Source organism: Salvia hispanica, chromosome 4, assembly GCF_029641045.1.
Source record: "Salvia hispanica isolate PSC_SH4W2 chromosome 4, Shi_PSC_v1, whole genome shotgun sequence".
Classification (NCBI taxonomy): domain Eukaryota; kingdom Viridiplantae; phylum Streptophyta; class Magnoliopsida; order Lamiales; family Lamiaceae; genus Salvia; species Salvia hispanica.
The window spans coordinates 42,055,094-42,074,707 of record NC_142695.1 but is presented as its reverse complement, the minus strand read 5'-3'; the positions used below and the strand labels follow the sequence as shown (position 1 = coordinate 42,074,707).

The following is a 19,614-nucleotide window of genomic DNA, read 5'->3' as shown; positions in this document are numbered from 1 at the left end:
GTAAATCAGATGCGTTACCTTCCCTTGCGACTCCATCTAAAGAGTGATCCATCGCCATCCTGTCAATTTCGTCTGCAAATCCGCTGCCGCCTTTTCCCTGTTCTACACTGTCTGGGCTCGACCCAGTTTCTGCATGCGTCTGATCTAGGGTTTTGGAATCCCCTAGGTTTGAACTCGGTGGTTGCGCCTTTGATTCCTCAGGGATTGCCTGAGGTTGCTGACGAAACATCGAGAATCGGGAGAAAAGTCTCTCGGCCTCCTCTTTACTTCCGAACTTCTCCTTCAGTTCCTTCAAGAATGCTTCCTCATCGGGACTTTTGACGGTAGAGGAATCTGGCACAGAAGTCGGGTTCCATTCTGAGCGTATATCGAGCGCCGAGAAAGTCGGCCGAGCCGGCGGTTGTTTGGCCGCTGGGTCTCCCTTCTTCACGGTGGTTTCCTGTGTTTTCTTCATGGTTACCTGCAAACTCACAAGTTTCTGGGGTAGATTTAGTCAGGGTTTGAAACGATTTTGGGGAAAATTATTTAGAGAGAGAATTATGAGAGTAGAGAGAGAAGTGAACGATTGATTCTGATTGAAAATCAAATATGTTCGGTCTTTTCAGAGTGGCAGGCGAACGGTTGCAATATGATGTAAGCAACTGTACATTCCTCGAAAATCGGAATTCGAAATTCAAAAGGCAACCGCCTTCCCTCCAATCTGCAAGGCTCTTCCTCCCCCTAGCAATTTAAAACAAAAGAAATGAAACACTAAATTCCTGGGTCGGAGATCATGAGTGACAAAGCAATTTCCCCAAGGAGTTTGGTGCTTCAAAATAAATATTTTTGGAAGATTAAAATTTTAATTTGTTTGGATTTTCTTGTTTTTAGAAAACAACTGAACTATTTACATAGCAAATGAGTATCCTCAAGATTTTCTAGGTTAGTGCAAAAATAAATTTTTGTTTCCCACTTTACCTGACCTAGGAATTCATTGAGGATATCCACTTGTCTGACCATCCTAAGAAATAATAGCAGATGCATGTAGTGGCGTCTCTTCCACCACATGCATATCTGTATTATCTCAGTATACCTTCACTCTGTGCCCATTTACCAGGAAAGGAAGTGAGTTTGATGCGCTTCCTTGAATCTCTACAGCTCCATTTGCTCAAAGGTCAATGATCGTGTATGGCCCTATCCACTTGGATTTCAACTTACCAGGCATTAGTTTCAGTCGGGATTGAAAAAGGAGTACTTTCTGCCCTACTCGAAGTTCCTTGACTCGGAGATTCTTATCATGCCAGAGCTTGGTTCTTTCTTTATACCACATGGCCGAGTCGAATGCCTCCAGTCTTAGTTCCTCTAATTCCTTTAGCTGCAGTTTCCGTTCCTCTTCACAGGCTTGTGCCTTCATATTCATCTCTTTCACAGCCCAGTAAGCCCTATGCTCCACTTCCACGGGTAAATGACACATTTTCCCAAACACCAATCTGTATGGTGACATCTCGATTGGTGTTTTGTAAGCAGTCTTATACGCCCAGAGAGCATCGTCGAGGTGCTTACTCCAATCTTTCCTTGTGGTGTTCACCGTCTTTTCCAATATGCTCTTGATTTCTCTATTTGAGATTTCCGCCTGACCATTCGACTGGGGATGATAGGGTGTAGATAACCGATTATGTACACCATATTTTCTCATTAAAGCTTCTATTGTGCGGTTACAAAAATGCGTACCTTGGTTCGAGATGATGGCTTTGGGCACCCCATACCTATTGAAAATATTGGCCCGCAGAAATTTAGCTACCTCCTTTGACTCGCAGGTGGGTGTAGCCTTAGCTTCTATCCATTTAAATACATAATCCACCGCAACCAAAATGTATGTATTCCCATATGAAGATGGGAAAGGGCCCATAAAGTCCATGCCCCAAACATCGAAAATCTCACAAACTATTATCGGATTCTGTGGCATCTCATCTCTTCTAGAATTTCCCCCGGTCAGTTGACATCTTTCACAGACTTGACAAAACTCAAAAGAGTCCTTGTTCAGAGTCGGCCAATAAAATCCACTGTCCAAAACTTTCCTGGCAGTTTTCCTAGGCCCAAAATGCCCCCCACAGGCTAAGACATGGCAGTGGTTCAAGACATCTTTCTGTTCCCACTCCGGGATGCATCGTCGGATAACCTGATCTGAGCACATCTTCCAGAGGTAGGGATCATCCCAGAAGTAGTATTTAGCTTCACTCTTCAGCTTCATTCTCTGGGACCGGGAAATTTCGTGGGACCCTGGTAGTTCTCCAGTGACTAAGTAATTAGCCAGGTCAGCGAACCATGGCTCTGCATTCATCGGGCGCTTCCCCCTGTCTGATGTTCCTAGACCTGTTACTGTGAACACTGCTTCCCAGTCAATAGACCTAGCGGACTTCCATATATAATAAAGATGTTCCTCGGGGAAGGCATCAGGTATAGCTTCATTCGTATCCCCTTGGAATATTCGGCTCAAATGATCTGCAACTTTGTTCTCCGTCCCTTTCTTATCTTTTACCTCCCAATCAAATTCTTGCAGCAACATCTCCTTCCCTTTCTTATCTTTTACCTCCCAATCAAATTCTTGCAGCAACATCACCCATCTAATAAACCTTGGCTTAGACTCCCTCTTGGCCAGGAGATACTTAATCGCAGCATGATCAGTGTAGACTATTACTTTCGACCCTAGCAGATACGGTCGAAATTTCTCGAATGAGTACACCACTGCCAACATCTCTTTTTCTGTGGTATCATAGTTCTTCTGAGCCTGATTGAGGGTCTTCGAGGCATAAAAAATGACATAGCTTTTCCCGTCAATCCTCTGACCTAGGACCGCTCCCACTGCAAAATCACTCGCATCACACATCACTTCGAAGGGGTAATTCCAGTCTGGTGCGTGGATTATCGGGGCGGAGACAAGTCCATCCTTCAGCATTTGGAATGCTTTCTTGCATCCTTCATCGAAATCAAACTCCACATCATTGTGCAAGAGATGCGTTAGCGGTTGGGCAATTTTTGCAAAATCCTTGATAAACCTCCTATAAAAGCCTGCGTGACCCAGGAATCCTCTAACTTCCTTCTGATTTGTGGGGTAAGGCAGTTTCGAGATTACATCCACCTTGGCTTTATCCACTTGAATCCCTCTCTCGGAGACTACATGGCCGAGGACTATTCCTTCAGGTACCATGAAATGGCATTTCTCGAAGTTTAGGACTAAATTTGTAACGCCCCGCTTTTTCGAACCCTAATTTTTGTGACGTGGAAATTTTTGCATTAAATGCTTTTAATGCTATGATATGTGGAATTAAATGACGAGTGATTTATTGCAATGTTCTTGTGACCTAATTGCGATATGGAGTTGAGTTTGAGTTGAATAGTCAAACTTGTTGAATATGTGACGTGGCTATTGAATAGTCAATATTGTGAAAAATATGACGTGGCCGTGGAATGGTCAAAGTCGTTGGAAAATGTGAAGTGGAGGTGAAATTCGAATATGTGGATATTTAATGTGGGGAGAAATAATAATTGTGGTGAATTATTTTCCCTAAGTGATGAGTGAGAATTAAATAGGAGCATTATTTAAGTATGTGGAATTTTCGACCCCTCCTATTTATTGGAAAGAAATCCTATTTTCTTGGATTTAATTATTGCTTGGGATAATTATCCAAATTAAATCCAAAGTCCAAATATTCCTATTTATTCTATGAAGAATTCGAAACCCCTCTTATTTCATGGAGATTTTCGAAATCTCCTAATTATGGGAGAAGGGATTATTTTTATTATATTATTTGATCCCTTGTTTATTCTCTTCCATAAATAAATTCAAATATCCTAGCATATCTTGCCAAATCTAAGAAGATCTTACCATATCCTAATTTAAATAGGATTTTAATTAAATCCCTTTTGAGAGAGTCAAACTACACGCCACTTTTCACTATTATTGGGGAGATTTTTATTATTTTCTTGCTCCGTGATATTTTATTCTACTCCGTGAAATATTCAAATTAAATAATAGTCTAATTAAATAGCCTAGAAATTCGAAATCCCCTTTTCTCTCAACCTAATTCACGCCACTTAACCACCATATCTTCTCCAAATCTTGATTTATTTAATTATTGGATTACATCTTGCACTCTATAAATAAAAGAGAAGACCTAACCCTAGCACATCACAAATCACGCCCCCACTCCCAATATTTCGTCCTCCCACTCTCTCCCACTCTCTCAAAATTTTCTTCTACTTTCTCCATTAATTCTTCATCTTTTGGAGAAGGATAGAAACTGCAATTCGAGAATTTGTTGAAGAATCAAGATCCTACTTGTTTCCTACTGATTGTTCTATTGAAAAGGTATTTTTATTTTTGATCTTCTCTTCTTCTACCGATCAAATCGGTGTTCTTGAGTCCACATGCATTTAGATCGAGTGAAGGGGAATTAATCGATGAAATTGGATGCATGTGTGGGTGTGTGACCGTTTGTGTATGTGTTGTGACCGTGTGCGTGTGTGTGTGTGTGTGCATGCCTCGGTATGCGTGCACATGTGTGGTGTGTGTGTGCGTGTGTTGTGTGTGGAAAACACTCATGCGTGACACGATTTGATGTTAAATCTAGAGTGGTTGTGTGAATAAAAACGATATGATAATCGTACTTTGATTTTTGAATGGGAATATTGAAAATAATCGATGGGAAAGGGAAACGTGAGAACATGCATGATTTTGATCCATGATTGAGACTTATTTGAAATACATGAACTATAGGTGATAGCTCGCGTTCTCGGTGTGAAAACAAGAAGAAGTACATACTTGAAATCGAAGGAAATCGAGGTGGGCTTTATTCTTAAACTATCTATTATGTTGCAAATTTATGAAAGTGGAGCAATAAGGGTGGATTGAACTGTTATGTCATGCCTATAATTATTTTGGATATTGTGTGTGCTTGATGCCTAGATTGTGAGTGCGCTCCATTAGGCTAAAGGGCTATAAAAACGAATTCGGGTCTGAGTAGGGCCGCAAACCCTATCAGGCTAGTGTACACTGGAGATCGGGAGCCGTCCTTGCTAGTCGGCCGGTCTCGTGGGCGAAAGTGTGGCCACACTTCGTCGCACCATATGAATTGTTGATTGATGAGAAAATGGGAGGTATTGTTTGACTGGCCAGTTCATGAAATATTTTTGTGATACTCGATGCTATCTTTTAAATTAAATGCTAAACCTCGAGTTCACTATGGTAAGGGTGGCATAACTATAAAATATTTTGGCATGAGTCCACTGAGTATGCTTAAAATACTCAGCCCTGCATGTGTTTTCCCTATGTGCAGGTTGAGCAGCGATGGGCGGTCGGTGGTGTTGAGACAGTTGAATCGATTAATATGGATGGTTGGGATTTTGAGTGTAGTCGTGTCCCCATACATGGCTTCGCTTCTCTTGGAATGCTTCCGCTGAATATTTTGAAACTTATTATCTTTGATTGGTTTGAACTTATTTCTTTGATTTGGAATTTTGGAAAATATTGCGTTTTGTTGGAGCTACAATAAACCTTTGACTTTTGAGCTTAGCCTATGTTAGCTATTAAATCTTGTTTTTCGTATTTAAAGCCGTTGACTTATTGCCTTGATCTTCATTAAACACTTGGTCAAATCTCTTTAAATGAAACCCTAGTCTACATTTTTGTCGCTTTAAGTTCACCTAGTTAACAGTCGCCGTATTTATTATACCCTAGAAATGTCGGGCTGTTACAAAATTCTTCTCCTGACACCTTCTCAATACCAGATCCAAATTAGTTAAGCATGCATCGAAGGAATTCCCATACACCGTGAAATCATCCATAAAAATTTCAATGCACACTTCCAACAAGTCCGAGAAGATGCTCATCATACGACGCTGGAATGTACCCGGTGCATTGCATAATCCAAACGGCATTCTTCTATACGCATAAGTACCAAACGGGCAGGTAAAGGTTGTCTTCTCCTGATCTTCCGGATCCACATATATCTGGAAGTATCCACTGTATCCGTCTAGGAAGCAAAAATATTGTTTTCCAGCCAACCTTTCCAACATCTGGTCAATGAAGGGCAAAGGAAAATGATCCTTTTTAGTGGCTTCATTAAGCTTCCTGTAATCAATGCACATTCTCTATCCATGTCACCAATCTAGTAGGCACCAATTCATTCTTATCATTTTCCACAACTTGTATTCCCGACTTCTTTGGTACCATGTGAACTGGGCTGACCCATTCGTTGTGTGGAATGGAGTAAATAATCCCCAAGGATAGCAACTTCAACACTTCCTTCAGAACTTCTTCCCTCATGTTTGGGTTTAGCTTGCGCTGTGGGTCTCTACGCGCCTTCGCCCCCTCTACCAGTCGGATGTGGTGCATGCAAAGATCAGGGCTGATTCCCACCAGGTCGGAGAGCGTCCACCCTATGGCCTTCTTGTTCCTCCGGATTACTTCCAATGGATCATTCTCCTGTTCCGCAGAAGTGGCTGTTGATTATCACTGGAAATGTTTCATCTTCCCCAAGGTAGGCATACTTCAGGGTCTCGGGTAGTTTCTTCAACTCCTTCTTTGGTGTGATGGCTTCCTGGGGCAGGGGGTTTTTCTCCAGACTTTTTGTTGCTATCTCATCCAAGTTTGTTCCCTCGTCTGGACCTTTCACTTGAACAGACCCCGTAGACTCAAATGACAGTGGTTGGTGGCAGAATGCCATGATCGCTTCATTGATCTGTTCATCTGTTAGGTTCCGAGTTAATAGGGTTTCCAACCATCCTGCCACCTCCTTATCAACAGACTGGCTCAGCTCCGAATTGTTAAACTGTACCTGCATTAATTCAGTCTCAAGATATTCCTGGACCAGGGGGTTAATGACATCGACAGAATGCAAATTCTCAACATCCAATGGCTTTTTCATGGCTTCATCGATGTTAAATGTGTATTTTTCCCCATGATAATCCAGGCATATTGTTCCATCAAACACATCTATTATAGTCTTAGCGGTGCGTAAGAATGGCCTTCCTAATAGCACTCCGCTAGACTCAGCTGATTCATTATCACTCATTTTTATCACATGAAAATCAGCTGAGTACAGGAAATCATGCACTTTTACTATCACGTTCTCCAATACACCTTCGGGTGAAATGCATGTTCTATCGGCTAACTGAATTACCACTTTCGTATCCACCAGACTCACTCCTATCAACTTCTTATATATCGAAAGTGGTAACACATTTATCGAAGCTCCTAGATCACACATAGCATGCTCAATTTTTATGTCACCCAGAGAAATAGGCAAAGTGAACATACCTGGGTCTGTGCATTTTGATGGCATCCGCCTCTTCTGTATCACAGCCGACACATTTTCTCCAATTACTATTTTTCCGTCGGGCTTGGTTTTTCCTGCTATGAACTCCTTGATGAATTTACTGAATGTAGGTAGCTTCAAAGCTTGTAGGAAGGGCAGGTTGATCTCCAGCTTGCCGAAAATCTCCATGAAGTCTTCGGTGTCGTCCTTCTTCTTTTTGGCTTCCCCCCGATGAGGGAATGGCTTTGTACGCTTCAACATCCCTGCCAGACCTGGGACGGATGACTCACCGACTTCTTTCCTTCCTTCCTCAATCTCCACTTCAGGCTCCGGGTCTAAGGAGAATGGATCGGCCATCTGGGGTAGTGGTTTCTCCAGATCCCCTCTTTGAAGACTGTCTTCTACTCTGATATTGCTTACCTCAGTATCCTCTAGGTCAGGGGTCTTGCCTTCCTTGATCGTCAATAGAGGTGTATTCTCATCTTTTCTCATCACTGGACCTTCATAGCCCCATCCTGACCTCAAAGTTATCTGACTAATATTTGCCCGGTCAGGTGGTTTCACTGAAGCTGGTATCCTTCCTTCGTGTCCCCTCATCTCATTCAACGAAGTGGCCAATTGTGACATTTGCTTGGCCAACATATCCATAGCAGACTTATGCTCTTGTTGAGCATCTTGGATTTTGTGTACCACATCATTGTTTGTCTGCATATTGTTCTGCATGTGTTGTTGAGAGCTGACTAGGTCATGTACTATCTCATCCAGATTCCTCGGAGGCTTGTAGTTCGATTGATTTGAACTTGACCCCTGATTGTGGCTCGGTCCGCTCCCCTGATTTGGGTGATAATTACCCTGACCTCCTTGATTGTTGCTGAACTGGTTCCCTGATCCTTGATTTCCTTGGTGTGCATGCTGGAAATTCTGATTGTTTCCGGTAGCGTTCCTCTGATGTAGTGGCACATAAGTGCTCCCTTGATTACTCTGGTTCCTGTTGTTCCAATTGGACTGGTCCCCTTGATTGCGATAACTCCAGTTATTCGGTCCTTCCTGGTTTTTCCCTGACCAGTTTGAATTATGCTGGGGTCCGTCCTGACCACGGTTAGGCCAGTTCTGCTGGTTCTCTGCTGGACCTGGGTACTGTAGCTGGAGCTGTTGGTTTCCGTCTGCCCATCTAAAACAAGGGTTGTCTCTCCATGGTGCCTCTTTGATCATCCACTGATTCCAGCTTGTATTCTGATTACTTTGATTCCAATTCCCCACTGCATTTACCAGGGCTTGGAACTCTCCATCGGGTGGTGGACCATAATAGAGTTGGAGTTGATTTTCCTCTGGACCTGGCGGCTTCTCTTTCTCTTGCGAGGTCGGAGAATTCTTTTTCTCAATCGCACTAAGAAGTGCCTTCTCCAACCGATCTATCCTGTCCCCAACTCCTTCTCCTTCTTGTTCCTTGATTGCGTTTGCTGAACCTCTCCTCATGATACGCGGGTGATCATATGCCTTTTTTGCGTCGATCAGCCTTCCCAAAATCTGTCGTGCTTCACTTGCCTTGTTCTTTGTAAAATTCCCCCTGCTCGAGGAATTCATTAAGTCCTTCGACTCAGGATTAGCTCCTTCATAGAACAAGTAAAAAGTCCCATCCTCCATCATCCTATGGTTGGGACAAGCGTCGAGCAGCCCCTTAAATCGAGACCAGTATTGACTCAAGGACTCATCGTAATCCTGCTTGCATTCCTGAATCTCCTTCTTCAGGGCATTTGTTTTGTTGGACGGGAAGAAATAATCCAGGAATTCCAGCTTGAAATCCTTCCATGTGTTGATAGAGTCTAGTGGGAGCCCCAGCAGCCAAGTATTAGCCTCCCCTTTAAGGGCAAACGGGACTGCACGCAAACGGTAGTCCTCTTCACTAGCCTCGTTGGGTCGCTTTTGGAAACTGCACAGCTTACTAAACTCGTTTAGGAATTCGTAAGGACATTCATTCCTTCGTCCAGAGAATGTAGGTAAAACAACCAGCACATTTGTCTTGATGTCAATAGACCTCTGGCGCTGGTTCGAGACTATGGCATGGGCAGGCTCACCGTCCACATGCGCGGTGAGTGAACCTATCTCCGGATCGGGATCCTCCAAGTGTGCCATATCTACGTCTTCCTCCTCCTCGGTTTCAGAGTGCTCTGTTCCTGTAGATGACTTCGGGTCCTCTCCTCCTGACGAGTTCCACTCCTTCTCACTTTTCTGATTCGAATGGAAATGGATCTACTGTCGTAAACCCTGATCTGGTGGTGATGGTGGATGTCGATTCCTTACCCTGCCACCTGACTTGAGCGTCCTTTGACCCAGATGGGTTATTCCAGTTCCCAAATTGCGAGCCCTTGCTCATCTGCCAAGAAAAACAAATAACATAAATTAAAACTATATGCACCAAATCCTCAAACACGTAAACAAACTACGCCATCCATCCCCGACAACGGCGCCATTTGAAGAGTGGTTTAGAAGCTAATAATGGTTAGCGAAAGAGTGTTCTAAAATTAATGAAGAAAACCCTCGGTCCAGAAAATCCGCTAGACACTTGTCTAGGAACTCAGAGAACCTTGAGCTACCTGTCGTTGGGCACACAATCGCTACCTTAACTCCCCCTTCAAAACCCTCAACCCGCTTTAGCTAAGAAAACTAGTAGATGGAAGTAGGGATCGAATCCACAGAGATGAATGCGCATGTAAACATGTTCAAAGACTCGGAAACTGATTTTTTTGGCTGCTGCCACGCAATTTTCGGGGTTGAGCTTTAATTCCTAGACTTGGTAATTAAAATATTCTACTCTAACAGCTAGATCTAGGCAGAGACATAAAAGCATGCATATTAACCGAAATAGAGCGAGACAATTGCTAGATCGAACGAACAGTTTTCTAGATTAACCTAGACTTGGGAAAGAAACTAGACGTGGGGACCATTTTCTGAAAAGGTAGAGTACGATTGAAAAGCTGCAAAATAACTAACTAAAGGACTAACTAACAGCGACATCATCTTCTCCAATATTTATCACGAAACAACCAGTTAAAACAGAGCAAGAACGTAGATCGAAGCAAAGTAAATAAAATTAAACCGATAGAAATAAAGAACAGTTAAAATTAAAGCGGATCTACGACTACTAGACGAGGCAAAACGAGAATGCAGAACTTAAACAACTAAATGAAACGAGAACAAGCAGATCCAACCACGGGACGCTTAATCCACTCCGGATACAAGCCATCCACAACAACCAAACATCATTTCCATCTCCGATCCTCACAAGTCTACGTAGATTCAACCGATCAACAACAGATTTCTTACAAAACAACTTCAAACTCAGATCAACCAACAATAATCAGCAAATCAAACCCAAACAACACGATAAGATAAACGAAACAAAAGCAGTGATATCCATTGCAAAATACGAAGTATCCAACGATAGTAACAACACAAGGCCGAGCCTCGAACAGCGAGGACTCGGCGAGTACCAAAAGTAGACAGAAAAATAAAGACAATTGTTTCTTCGCCTTCTTAGAGACGGTGTTGCACCACAAACTTCCGATGAAATGAGAACCACCCCCTCAGATTTCCCCCAAGTGCGTGAGTGTGTGGAGAAAAATTGGAAAACTAAGCTAGGAGCTAAAAGTTGATGATGATTCATGTTGATTGCGTGCTCCTTTTTATAATCGATAGAGCTTCTAGACTTTTCTTGTAATGCCCATTTTTCCCTTCGATTCGATGCTCTTTTGTCTAGCGCTCTTCCTTGTTCAGCTTATTTTTCCTGCCGGCTTCCTCCACCAAGCGATCTTTGTCTTCTTCCTGGGGTTGACGATTTTCTCTACACACCTGGCTCAAAAAGGTTTGTTAGACCCGGGAAATCACAGAATTTATCCCTATAACCAATGCATGAAATTAGCCTTATCACCTATCTAGGTTGTGAAATTCTTCTTTTTCTTTATTCAGAACTGACCGTGTTACCTTAAAGTGAACGTCGCCCACAACCGGTCTGCTAAAACAAAGACTTAGACTTTGTTAAGTTACTTATACATTTATACATATAATAAACATCCATTAAATGTAAACATAACAACATTATGACAAAAATAATCTGTTTTATTCCTTGGAAAATAAAATAAGAGTTTTAACAATATTCAATCACTCGAAAGGTGATTTCTAGTATACAAACTCTAACACCGCCACTGTTGATTAGGGACCAAGGACAAGGGAAGGAAGCGAGACTAGACCAAATGGGTGATTCGCACGACACACACGACAATGTGGTACATGTATATATATATGTATGTGCATTATGTTTCAGCTAATTTGATCGGTCCCATGCTGTGGATATATTATACGGTTTCAATCGGCCCTCACGAAGGGGCATATCATTGTCAATGTACATGTGTTGTTGCCAAGCATGTGTTTATGACTTATTTATATGACACGCATGTGACCATGTGTTGGTCGACGTTAGATTTGATTTTGTACGATTGGTTGATGCTGATGTAAATGTAAATTATCTTATGTACATGAGGGGTAACGTTGGTCTCGATTATGGAGCTAGTATCTTGATTGGGTGATGCTGATATGAACAGTTGATGATTATGAGATTTTTTATGATTGTGAATTTTATAAAGTTTAGTAGTGAATTTGTTGATTTGATGAGATATTCTATGGTTATAAATATATTTTTTTGGTTTTGGACATATGCTATATACATGGAATATATTACCTGTTGGCTATCAAATACTAATAAATAAATAACATAAAAGATATAATAAATATAGTCATTGGTAGATAATGCAAAAACTTAATGAAAGAAAAAATGAATTTAAATTAATATCTTTATTATCTGTTGGAGGATTATGGTTAGTGTTGGTGTGGTACAAATTAGTTGGCTTGAAAGATAACTATCAATATTATTTTATTTTTTGTCAGCACTATATTCTCGATGGATCATTAATACGCTCTTTTGGCATATACTCCCTCCGTCCGCGAATAAGAGTCCCGGATCACTTTTACCATAAATGATAATAGGGTCTCACCTTCCACTAACTCATTCCACTCACATTTTATTTAAAACTAATATATACAAGTGGGACCCCTATTCCACCAACTTTTTTTCACCCACTTTTCTTAACATTTCTTAAAACCCGTGCCGCTCATAAATGGGACTCCTAATGACAGACGGAGGGAGCATATAATTGGTCTTACAGACGTGGCATGTTTAGATCGAAGCTTATAAAGAAAGATTTTCCGTTTTGGTTCTATTTAATGTTTGGATATTTTATTTTATATAGAATTTAATTAATGATATTGGATTTTGTTGGTTGTATATTTGATAATTGAGTTTTGTTAATTACTTTATGATACTTAAATTGTATAGCATTTTCTACACAAATTAGTTGGCTTGGAAGATAACTATCGATATTCCTTCATCTTTCGTCAGCATTACATCCTCGATGGATCATTAATACGCTCTTTTGGCATATTATATCATTGGTATGATAGACGTGGCATGATTGGATCGAAGCTCATAAAAAAAGAATTTCCGTGGTGGTTCTATTTAATGTTTGGATATTTTATTTTATACGGAATTTAATGATATTGGATTTTGTTAGTTGTATCTTTGATGATTGAAAAAAACCGCGATTATTTCGTCTCTTCCTTCATTCTTCTCTTTGTTTGTATTTATCGTTGTGGACTGCTCAAGTTGGATTGTCGACCTGATCAAGCCAGCCTATTTCTACCTGCTACCTACAAAACTGCAAGTGAGTGGATCCGGTAAAAGCTCAGGCTGATCAACTCGGTTTACTCCGACTCGAGTGAGATGAAACGAGGAGCTAAAAAGGACGTGTTCTCAAAAACCTTAACCCACTAATACTATTTAACTAGTATAGGGAAGTAAGGATCGATCCAATAGAGATGAGGCGTTGAACATTTGTTTGCATGACACGACTTGGGGGCTTGACTACTGCCACCCTTGTAGGGGTGGGTTAAGTTAACTACTAGACTTTGGAAAATTATAAAACTTAACTGAACTGATCAACTTGCATGAAGGAACTAAACTACATGATCAACTTAAATAAACTTTCTATAAATAGACAAACAGAATAAAACGGGGACTGTCAGTCCCCTGCAAAAAACACTGTAAAGTAAAAACTTTCTAACAACTCCATCTTCTTTAACAAATCAACATAGAATACATAACAAAGAACAGATTTGGAAAGCTAAAGAAGACGAAACATCAGAAAACACATAAAACGTAGTCTACTCCTAAGATCTAAGCCACGACTACGTAAAACAGAAAACTAAGCCATACTCATGCATGAAACGAAACAGAAATTACTAGATTTGAACATATTAAGGATTTTCAACCATAAAACAACATACCTGAGCAAATCAAAATAGAACAAAACATTTCTAAGCTAAGACTAGGGGTGGGTAGGTACGGTATACCTTACCAAAACCATCATACCGCATACCTTACCAAAAATTCGGTATAAGAAAAAATCATACCTTTACCTTACCAAAATTTTCGGTATACCGAACTTCGGTATACCTTATTTTCGGTATGACGAATTTCAATATCGATACCATACCCTATTTTCGGTATGTCATACCTAAATTCGGTATACCGTACTTTTGCGTTATACTAGAGTTTTATGGTATATCGGATATGACATACTAAAATCTCATTATTTTACAAATAATTCTAAATACAAAAACAATGAAAATAATATTTCAAAATACTTAGTAAACATCCTATTTAATAAAACTCTAAACATATTCAAGTAATGTACTACGTAATACTTATTTAATTAAAATCTTATATTTGTTTGAAACTAATTGATTCAAAGATATCAAGTTTTTCTAATTGAGTTTATTTGATTTTATATTTACTTGATTAGCCATCAACTCTAATGGGACAAGATTTGATTTCTACATGTAAATAATTATTTGTTTGGTAAAAATGTGATTTACTTGATATAATTTTGCATATATATTGATATCGGTATATACCGAAAATTACGGTATATACCTGAAATTACGGTATATACCATATATTCGGTATACCCCGGTATACCTCGGTATATGAAAATTCATACCGTACCGAAATAAAACGGTAAAGTATCATACCTTACCGAAAATTGCGGTATACCAAAAATTTGATATTTTCGGTACAATAAGGGCGATATTTCGGTATTTTTACCCAGCCCTAGCTAAGACACAAAACATAAACAGGAAAATGGAAGTAGATCTGAAATATCATGCACAAAACATGACACAAAGCTGGAAAACAAAAATATAACTTCAGATTTAACTAAAACAAAACATCAGAATGTCGAATACATCACCCCTTCTCGAGGTGTAATAGCAAGAACAGAAACTTAAAAAAGTGCAGAAACTACCACCAAACACCGATTGAAACTGAACTAATCAGCTAAGACCAAGTGTGTGTGTGTGTGAGAAATCAAGAATAGGAAAGTGAAATGAGCTCCGATTTCAGCCCTAGAAGAGAGCTGAGACCCTAATCTACTCTAAAGAAAGCTTGGAGACCCCCTAAACTATTGGATGAAACTATCTGTGGACTCCCTTCTTCATGTGTTGGACTTCCTTTATATAGAGTAGCATAGGGCTCTGATATCTAGGTACCACCTCTCTGAAATGTCATTGCTGCCCTTTACACTTTGTAAGTGGGGTCTCTCGCTTTCTCTTCCAATGCAGAACTCCAGCTGGTTCAGTTAAATGATTGACCTGATCAGCTTACTGCCACAATTTTCACCTTCTTTTCTTGATTCTTGCTTTCGCCCATCTGATTTGTGGTATCTTCTGAATTTGGCAAATTTCACACACACCTGGCTCAAAAATGGTCATTAGTTAATGGATTTGAGTGCAGTTTTACTATGGAACGCATGCATGAAACGAGCCTCATCAATGATTGAGTTTTGTAAATTACTCCTTTGTCCACCATTTGAAAAACCCTTTTGACTCAGCACGGATTTTAAACAATTGTTTGACTCTGTAAAGAAAAATAAAGAGAGAATGTGAGTGGAATGTGAGACCCATTTAAAGTTGTATTAGTTTTATACTCCCTCCGTCCCACATAATTTGGGACACTTTGACCCAGCACGGGTTTTAAGAAATATAATGAAAAGTGAGTTGAAAAATTTGGTGGGATGTGAGTCCTACTTTTAAAGTATTAGTTTTATAATAAAATGTGAGTATGAATGAGTTAGTGGAATATGAGGTCCACTACCAAAAATGGTAAAAGTGAAGTGTGTCAAATTATGTGGGACGGCCCAAAATGGAATACTGGATCAAATTATGTGGGACAAAGGGAGTATTAAATTGTGAGTGTAAAAATTTGGTAGATTGTATGGTCCATATCCTAAAATTGGAATAAAGTAAATAAATTTCTAAATCGTGTTAAAATAACAAAATAGTTCTTCAAATGATGAATAAAGGGAGTACTTTATGATACTTAAATTGCACTCCTATTACTTTTCAACTTAGTCAGTCGTTGGTCTGGTAGATTGTGTAACACAGTCCTAAGTTGCACCGTATGCACTTTTAATCATTAATTTGTGTAATTTCTTAACATAAACACGTTAGTTAGTAGTAGTAGTAGTACTATTTACTATTCACTCCGTTCCACAGTAATAGAGGCATTTCATTTTCTGCACTCATTTTGAAAAAATGATATTAAATAGTTAAAGTAGTGAAAGAGTAAAGTAAGAAAGAGAATAATATAGAGAAGAGTCTTATCTACAATATTCTCTCGCTTACTTTACTTTTTCTCCACTTTAATTATTTAAAATTATTTTTTCAAAATGAGTGCGTAAAATGAAATACTTCTATTATTATGGAAAATGAGTGCGCAAAATGAAATACTTCTATCTATTACTGCGGAACGGAGAGAGTATAACTATATCGAAATTTTAGATAACTAAAACAGTATGAACCATTTTTAAGAAAGCCCACGACAAGCCCATTAACGCTGCTATTAAAAACTTGTTCGGTTTGGTTGGGTTGTCGAGATTAATTAAAAATTGAATTCTTAACTTTTTGTCTATTTTATTCTCCTCTTATTTAATTTACTAATTTTTTAGTTCTTACGCTAAATGAAACTCCTTACTTAATTGCAGCAAGATTTGCGGGCATGAAACTCCTTATTTAAATTAAGACCTAAGGTAGAGTATTTAATAAGACCTAAGGGAGAGTATTTAATAAAAATAGAAGAGAAAAAGAAATGGAAATATGAAACAAAGGTGGGAACAATTAAACATTTATAAGTGGTTACTGGAGCACTAAGAATAAAAAATTTACGACAAGGAGAATCTAGAGTTAAAAAATACTAGTAACTTACAAATAAAGTTTTGAAAAATGAGTATAACATTTTCCTGAATTTATATTTTTAACATAAATTTTAATATTGCAATTAAAACGTCACTTTTTGTTAATTGTAACATCCTCAAATTTCAGCAAAGTTGGAATGTTGTAAGTGCAAGAAATCAAATGACATTGGTAAACTATTGATGAATAGGAGCTGTTTTAGTTGTATTTTTGAACATGAAAAGCACAAATGAATATTTAATATTGTTGTGGTGTAAACGAATTAATGAAATAAAATAGGTGTAGGTTGGGGGTTGGAATGTTGAAAGTAGAAACTATGCTCTACGCGTGAAGAGTTCTTAGTTAATCAATTAATTAATTAATATTCAAACAAAAACATAACCACTGTCTTCACACGTAGACCACCTAAGACAACTGGATAAGGATCATTTGCCAAACCCTCTATTTTTCATTTTTAAAATTTTTATTTGATATAATAATAATACTAATAATTTAAATTATAGTGCTAAAATTTTACTCAAATTCTAATGAATGGTAAATTTGAAAGCAAAATATTAAATTTATGAATTTTTAATATTTGCTATTATATTTTGTGATAGCATATCAGACTTTCAACAACGATCAGGGTAAAAAATCCAACGGCTATATGAAATTTTCATTTGCAGTGGAACCGCGATTGACCACCCTCCACTCTCCAGCTACTATTCGAGCTCCACTACAAATTACTCTAGCACGAATTAAAACACTTCCAAATATCCTCTCTCTCTCCCTCCCTTTTACTTTAGTTATTTTTACATTCCATTTAATGCCATGAGATTTTGTGTACACATGTTCATATCTTCTATGGTAAATAAAATTGTATTTTGATCCTAAAAATGAATTAAGGAAAGGAAAATAGAGAAAATTGCAAAATGGATGAATAGAAATTTATTGGAAGGGGTGGTTGGTTTGTGGGGGCGTGTGATGTGAAAAGGAAGAGAAATCGATAAAGCAATTCCACCACCCCCTACCAGCCTACCTCAAATACCATAGAAAAATCACTTTTTATTTTTGACAAGGAAAAAATAAAATAAAAATTAGAATAACCGAAAAAAAACAAAAAATTGTGCTCGCCTCCCAACCCCTCTTTCCCACACACAACACACAGTAGAGAGAGAAAAAAGGAAAAATTATTATCACAATCAAATCTCATCTCTTCTCTCTATGGCGTTGTTTCCTCTGTAAATATGTGTTCTTCTCTCCTATCTCCTTCTCCATCTCCATCGTCTCCTTTCTCTCTCTCTAATAGTAATTTCTAATCGCTTGAGAAAACTTTGTATTTCAAATAGTTTTGATTCTTTTCCCCAAATTTTTCGGTGCTCATCTTTTAATTTGAGCCATGCGGAGAGGCAGAGCGGCGGCGAGGCAGGCGGCGGCGGTGGTTCCCGGCGTGGAAATCAACGGATCGGGAGGATCTAAGGAGATCAGATTTCGAGGCGTCAGAAAGAGGCCGTGGGGGAGGTACGCCGCCGAGATCAGAGACCCTTGGAAGAAGACGCGTGTCTGGCTCGGCACCTTTGACTCGGCGGAGGATGCCGCTCGCGCCTACGACGCCGCTGCGCTCTCTCTCCGCGGCCCCAAGGCCAAGACCAACTTCCCCTTGCCGCCAAACGGCGCCGTTTACCCAGATTTCAACCCTCAAAACCCTAATCAGCCGCGTATTAATAGTAGCCCCAACGATCCGTTCATGGATTGCCGGTATTACCCCCAGGACCAGCACATAATCGCGCAGCAGCGGCCGACGTCCAGCGGCATGAGCAGCACCGTGGAATCCTTCAGCGGGCCGCGGCAGCTGCCGCCGCAGCCGATTTTGCAGCAGCAGAGAAGGCATCCGAGGTCGCCGCCGGTGGCGCCCGATGATTGTCACAGCGATTGTGATTCGTCCTCATCCGTGGTTGATGACGCCGACTGTGACATCGCCTCCTCCTCTTGTAAAATGCCCATGCCTTTTGATCTTAACATGCCGCCGCCGGGAGACGCCGTCGCCGACGTTGACGACTTAGCCTGCACGGCTCTCCGGCTCTGAGCGGTTTCCCTCCGGTGATAAATGATGTACTTGTCATTTGGAAGAGATTCACCCATTTGGTTAAATTACTTAAAAAAATTCTTCTCTTTTTCGTTTTTTTTCTTTTTTTGTTTTGCTTTTATTTTGCGGAAAAAAACCCCAAAAATCCCAAAAAACAAAACAAGGAGAGAGAAGAAGAATGCTCATAGACGTGGGTGAAGACTGACGGTGCCTTACAAACTCCGAGCCTCGTATTCTACGAGTGTATGTTGTTTGCAGAGAATTTACTTTTTTTGTATTTATAATCCCTAATGTTATCCATAATAGAAGATATTATGATTGGTATATGAGTGTGTTCTATTTCTTTCATGTTCTCTACTTACTATATATGTATGCATATGCCATATCTGCTGTTTCAGTCCTTATTTTGCACGCAGACGTGTTGTTTTAGGTCTTATTAGATCATTCACTACAGCTTTGTCCATGTTAAATATGGTAATTTTATGTCTTTTAGCATTTCAAGAATTGTTTTTTGAATCTAGTGTTAATGTGTTTGTCAAAGTTGAATTGCAGCCTTCTTATGTTGATTGGGGATCATTTGCGTGAAACTAAGTAGTAGTAGTTAATATTTTCAAGATCACATGGATTGTTAGAAGCAGCAGTTTCTTGTTTTTGCTTGTGAAATGTGGCTACGATTGAATAAGTAGATCATTGTCCTGTCTATGTTTTTGTTCGCACCATGGGAACGTGTAGGAGTGTCAATGAATTAAGACGTGCTTAAATTTACTGATAAATATACACCATGATTTCTGAAGCTGGTGCAGGACCTCATTTTGCTGGCTGCTACCTCTTAGAATACTGGTTGCAGTTCCATTCTTTTTCATTCTGTTTGACCTGATCAATCTATACATTCTT

The 19,614-nt window shown here is 39.6% G+C and overlaps 1 protein-coding gene across 1 annotated transcript; it reads left to right on the top strand.

Moving 5' to 3' along the window:
- The first annotated feature begins 17,744 nt into the window (after nt 1-17,744).
- On the top strand, nt 17,745-19,044 carry LOC125195867 (ethylene-responsive transcription factor 3-like). The gene has a single exon (XM_048094132.2). It carries the CDS (start codon nt 18,034-18,036, stop codon nt 18,718-18,720), a length of 687 nt encoding a protein of 228 aa, XP_047950089.1. The 5' UTR covers nt 17,745-18,033; the 3' UTR covers nt 18,721-19,044.
- The last annotated feature ends 570 nt before the right edge of the window (nt 19,045-19,614 follow it).

Excerpts from the sequence above, each read along its gene's own strand:
- LOC125195867 (XM_048094132.2), top strand. The coding sequence starts at position 18,034 with ATGCGGAGAGGCAGAGCGGCGGCGAGGCAGGCGGCGGCGGTGGTTCCC.